Below are 5,740 nucleotides of genomic sequence, written 5' to 3'. Positions count from 1 at the left end.
CAGATCGAGTTACATCGAGTGAGAGAGAGGGACAGAGAGAGAGAGAGAGGAGGAGAGAGAGAGAGATGGTTTCGTTTGTCCTTTTGAAGAGTATGGAAAGAGCTTTCAATGTCGTTTAGAAAACTTTATTAGGTACGTATGTTAGTATCAAAGTATAATTATTTTATATAGGTTATGTTTCAATATTTATTGCTTGCTCGTACAAATCTAAGATATACGTTACTGTAACTATATAGATTTTTAATACGGACAGTAAATTATATTTATCCTTATAATAATATATTTTATATATAAGCATATGTAAGAGTAATAATTATTGCTTTTGCATTATGTTGTAATGATGTTGGGTTACGTTCAATTAGTGGAAGTATTTTAATATTTATTATTACATACTTGCATTGTGTGAGAACTCTTTCACTGGCTGAACGTAACACAATAAAACTGCAACATAATGCATACACTGAATCAATGATTATATATTATGATATATTTCAATGATGAGAATTGTTTTTGTTTAAATAATTATCTGTGGATATAAAAAACTGAATTTTATGCGCATAATACATTATTTATCCTTGTTAGAGAGAAAAAGAAGTAAAGAGACTAAAAGAGACTAATAGACTAATAGAAAAAATAATATAACGTTTTGAATAAATTGTGATACACCGTTTGTTTCAATTCTGATCAGCTTTTTTTAGGCATATCTGATAAGTTAGTCAATGGGTGATACGAGATACAAGTAAAAATATTGTAATTGCCTACATGCATCAGAAATTTAACGATTGATCATACATCCTTTAGGATTATACGTAGAGATACTTTGGACGGCAGTGAAGATCGTGTTCGGGATTTACCGCCAAGAGGTGGTCATCAGGGAGGTGCCGGTAATTCAGGGTATATGAGTGGTAGACAAGGTCGTCTTCCACCTAACGTAGAGATCGTAGGTACGAATGTCGTCTTACTACTGATGACGAAGACACTGTTTTACAACCAGATTTTAATGGTAAGCGGTAGCTTCAAGAAATTCCAGTTTTTATTTTTGAATATACTTTTTACGTAATTTAGTGTCTTTTTTCTTTCTTTTTTTCTTTTTTTTCCTTTTCTTTTAATTATTATATATATATTTTTTTTACTTTTACTACAGTCTAAGCATACTATATTAAACTTTACGATTTGTAACAATTTGTAGTATGGTATATTTAAGTAAAATATTAAAATTATGTTTATATAACTGGCATGTAAATAAGATAATTTCTTTAACATAAAATAATACATGTAATATTTATACAAGGAAAAATAATCATTAATCAAGGATTTGTTGGTCGTCCAATTTGTGATATACAAATTTCGGTGAAGGAATTGAACTTAAAAGTCAGAAGTTATGATCTGCAATCACTCTGCAGTGCAGTAAGTCATACGATACTCGTAATATTGGTATTATATTGTTCATCCGACCAAATAACTTAATTTTGACAAATATTTAAGTATTAAAGATGAAGGAACACGAATGTAAAGAGATCACGTCAGCGGAAACTCCATCGTTCTTCAATATAATGGACAAAGTGCTAAATCTAATGCATGTGACGTTAAAAGAAGCAAAATACATTATGACTACAGTGATGGATCTCAATGTTATATCGCTCGCGCTTCAAATCATTTGTTTAGCAGGTACATTCATTATATATTTCCCATTTTACTTATAAAATATAATAATGCAATTATAATTAAATTTTGCGAATTGAATGAATATAGGTAATATTTTATCAAGGACGCTATTAGGCGGAAGAGCGGAGAGAAACGAATATCTGTTGTTACATGCTTTTAATTTGAAAAATTACATAACGTTGGATAAGAAAATTGAAAAGAAAGGGCGAGGCGATGGTGAGATCTCAATATATTTTTATATATTGTCGTTATTACGAAACTAGATATATGTTAGATGGCTCGCGTAGGAAAAAAGCTGCGGCGTATGCTGGAGGCCTCGTACTTGATCCGAAGAAAGGTTTTTATGACAAACTGGGACGGCTAATGAACTTCAATTTTTGGTATTGTACAAGATGTATTAATCCGAGTATTATACAAGAGTACAATTTGTGTTTTACCATCGTGCCCAGTGCGGCGTATGCTGACGTCAAGGTAATTTTCTTATATGCAAACAATATCATGAAGTAAATATCTGGACTAAAACGTAATTTACACAGTGCAGCAATTAAATATTCTCGAGTTAAATCTGGACTCAGGTATGATCCCGACGGAGATTCACAAATTAGTCAAAAGCAGACAGCAGATCAAGCAACTCATGAAAGCGCCGAATTTATTGCCGGAACAGAAAATGGATTACCATATCAGGCAAATGGCATTAAACCTCACAGTCAATTCCATGTATGGATGCTTGGGGGCGATGCATTGTCGATTTTACGCTGAAGGTCTCGCCGTTCTGATAACATGTAAAACGCGAAATATTGTATATTTAAAACGCCGATAACATGAAGCATAATATATTATATAACACATTTTTTTTACATAGGGCTTTAGCCTAGGAGGAGGACGAGGATAAAGCGAAAAGGAAGGAGCAATGTAAAGAACGCAAAGAAAAAGAACGATAAAAGAAACGTGACGAAGATGATAGCAAAGGAAAGTGGGAAACCGTTAAAAGCGGCGTGGCTATTCCCTCCGAGAAACCGAAGATGTAATATATATAGGTATATACGTATTATGGGGTGAGAGAGAGAGAGAAACTTTATCTTGAACAAAATTGTTTAAAGAGATGTGCAATGTAAAATTTTCCTTATTTTAGATATATCGATGAATTTAATGTTCGAGAAGATCAAATGGGACTAGCTATTGGTGCTTATAATACAAATATTCAACAAGAGTAGAAAGTTGGTGATATTACAAATATAGAGTTCGAAGAAAATTCATGTACATTTAAGATATATGGAGAGGTAATAATAAAAATTATTATCGTTTCAAGAATATTGAACATTTCACAATTTAATGTTTATATTAAATACATATTTTATATTAATTTATGAAACAGAGTATATATGATAGTTACATGTCCATAAGTGTGTTCTGTTTCACGCATGATGCGCATAATACATCATTTATCCATGTTTAATATTCGGTAAACAATTAGCTATTATTATTAATATAAAAAAGTGTACAAATTAGAAATTTGCATATTGCTTTCTCACCATTTTAAAATGTATAAATTAGAAATTTATACATTGCATCATCATTTTATTTCGCTCACTTATAAAGCTCTTCTATTTAGGAAGCTTATATTTTATTTGATACATAATTATTAATATTTATTGACTTCTTCATAAAGGAAGCTTTATGAGTAAAATAAAATGATGAAGCAATGTGCAAATTTCTAATTTGTATACTTTAAAATTGTGAGAAAGCAGTAAATTTATAATTTGCAAACTTTTTTATTATATACAATTTTTTCTAATTTTATTATATTTTTCAGTCTTTTTATCTCTATTTCATATATACTGCTTATTGCATATTCATTATTTTCTTAGCTCCTCACGATTCGGAATGTTTGATTTGCGTGAGTCCCCTTGCCTCTCACGATTCGGAGATGAATGTGCCCAAACCTTTAAATCTTGGTCGTGTCGAGCTCGTCAAAGTATTAGGAATCGGTGCCACATGACAGAAGAAGAAATCAATTGTAATGCCATATGAAGAAAATATTGCGTCAAAATGAAAACCGCTTTGATGGTAACTGAAAAACCTTCTTTGGCAGCATCCCTGGCCAATATATTGAGTAATGGACGATGTAATATCAAAAAACGTATGTTGATAACTTGAATTGTTTCCTTCTTCAGCTTCCTCTTTCCTTCTTCCTCATTTCTATAATAATAAATTTTTTCTACGAATATCTTTAGGACTGAATGGCTTTTGTTCCGTCCACGAATGGGTAGGTCAATTTAGATCCGAGACTGTAAATTTAAAAATGACCTCTGTATGTGAACACGTTATGACATTAGACTTTATTGGAAAATACAACAACTGAGACAAAGTAGATCTGGTAAGATTAGATATATTGCAGTTTTGCTTTTTATCATGTACAGAATAATTGAATTTTTTTAATTTTTTATTAAGTATTCAAAGCAATTGAGAGTTTTTAGCATTAAGTATTTCCATTTTCTCATAATATGCTTAAAAAATATTGCAGGGGACTTGTGAGTTATGCGAAGCAATTGATACTATTAAGGTTCATTGGTCATATGAAGTTTGCACACGTCAAGCTTGACATCCTAAAGATCACAAGGCCACATATTGCGGACAAGATGATGCCTAATCAGGATACAGCCACGAAAAAGAATGATATGCGCATGGCAGAGAAATTAGCGCTATTCACAGGCCTTGTAAGCATATTTAGTAACAACGAAGATTCTATGAATTGAGCTCTGTCTTAAAATCCCATCAATTGAAGTGAATCCACTGCTGAGTGCTGAAATTATACGATTTTATCCGTCACAACGAATAGACAAAGAGGAATGCTTTTTCCAGTCGATGGTCTCGAATGTTGCTGACGTATCTATTTCGTTGCAAATGCATCATTATGAAATGATGATCGGTAGTAAATGAGAGATATGTTATGAATTAAAAAGATGTCTATCTTTGTATGATTACAAACTATCTGCATCTAATTTTTTAGTGACAATGTCCGAATAATTTGCGTTAGTATTTCTGTGTAAAAAAAATATGACGATTATATTACAGTATATCTGACGATTTTAACATAATTATAGAGGTAAGGTGTCTAAATTGTTATCGTTCCATCCAAATATAGCTTTTATACTATTCGGATAGTATCGATATTTTATGCTGCTTAGAAACAAGTAAAAAGTAGTTTAAGACACTTATTGTATCGTTTCCAAAATATAAAAACTTGTGTTTAGATTACAGATATACGTTTTGGGTACTGGCGTATCTATTTCGTTGCAAATGTATCATTATGAAATGATGATCGGTAGTAAATGAGAGATATGTGAATTAAAAATATGTACATTACCTAACCCTTCATCTGATTTTTTAATTTTAGTAGTGACAATGCCCGAATAATTTTGCGTTAGTATTTCTGTGTAAAAAAATATGACGATTATACGATTATATTACAGTATATCTGAAAAATGTTAGAAAATGAAACAATTGTTTAAAGGTATCCTGTATATCATAGCATCTATTTGGTTCGCCTGTATGAAATGTTAATAACGCGTAAGATAATATAATCATTAAAGTAATATTTCTTAAATGTATATTTCATACTTAATTTCATTTAATAAATACTATCACATTTATTCCTATGAATCGTTTTCATTACGCTATTATAATTTTAACATAATTATAGAGGTAGGATGTGTAAATTATTACCATCCAAATGTAGCTTTTATAGTATTATTTATTGTATCCATACCTTAAGCTGTTTATAAAAAAGTAAAAAGTATTTTAAGACAAGAGAAAGATATAGAGATAAAAAAAAATTAACAAGCACAGTAACAACTGTGCCGCAATTAACACGTAGAACTACGTCTATTACAATAGAACATAACCAACAAAGAGCGAAAACATTTAGCAACCAACGAAAAGGTCGCACTATCCAAAATTCCCAATATTAAAAAATTTTCGAAAAATCTATGAAGTATCAAGAGAACATAACCAACATTGAGCGAAAACATTTAGCTTACATCGAAATCTTTCAAAAACTATGTAATAAAGTATA

General features: G+C 30.8%; 1 protein-coding gene and 1 long non-coding RNA gene across 2 annotated transcripts; both read left to right on the top strand.

Moving 5' to 3' along the window:
- Nucleotides 1-1,502: 1,502 nt before the first annotated feature.
- LOC112453452 (DNA polymerase alpha catalytic subunit-like) lies at nucleotides 1,503-2,021 on the top strand. The gene is made up of 2 exons (XM_025014240.1): nucleotides 1,503-1,668; nucleotides 1,753-2,021. The coding sequence occupies exons 1-2, from the start codon at nucleotides 1,554-1,556 to the stop codon at nucleotides 1,926-1,928; spliced, it is 291 nt and encodes a 96-aa protein (XP_024870008.1). The 5' UTR covers nucleotides 1,503-1,553; the 3' UTR covers nucleotides 1,929-2,021.
- Nucleotides 2,022-2,903: 882 nt separating this feature from the next.
- LOC112453453 lies at nucleotides 2,904-3,957 on the top strand. The gene is made up of 3 exons (XR_003040620.1): nucleotides 2,904-2,945; nucleotides 3,534-3,805; nucleotides 3,900-3,957. It is a non-coding gene; the product is annotated as an uncharacterized LOC112453453 (long non-coding RNA).
- Nucleotides 3,958-5,740: the final 1,783 nt, after the last annotated feature.

This window comes from Temnothorax curvispinosus, unplaced genomic scaffold (assembly GCF_003070985.1).
Source record: "Temnothorax curvispinosus isolate PA1 unplaced genomic scaffold, ASM307098v1 QBEX01004371.1, whole genome shotgun sequence".
Taxonomy (NCBI): Eukaryota; Metazoa; Arthropoda; class Insecta; order Hymenoptera; family Formicidae; genus Temnothorax; species Temnothorax curvispinosus.
The sequence above is the reverse complement of the archived record's forward strand: the minus strand, read 5'-3'. Positions and strand labels throughout refer to the sequence as shown.

Excerpts from the sequence above, each read along its gene's own strand:
- LOC112453452 (XM_025014240.1), top strand. The coding sequence starts at position 1,554 with ATGGACAAAGTGCTAAATCTAATGCATGTGACGTTAAAAGAAGCAAAA. Across the intron at positions 1,669-1,752 it reads TCAAATCATTTGTTTAGCAG|GTAATATTTTATCAAGGACG; the intron begins GTACATTCATTA and ends GAATGAATATAG.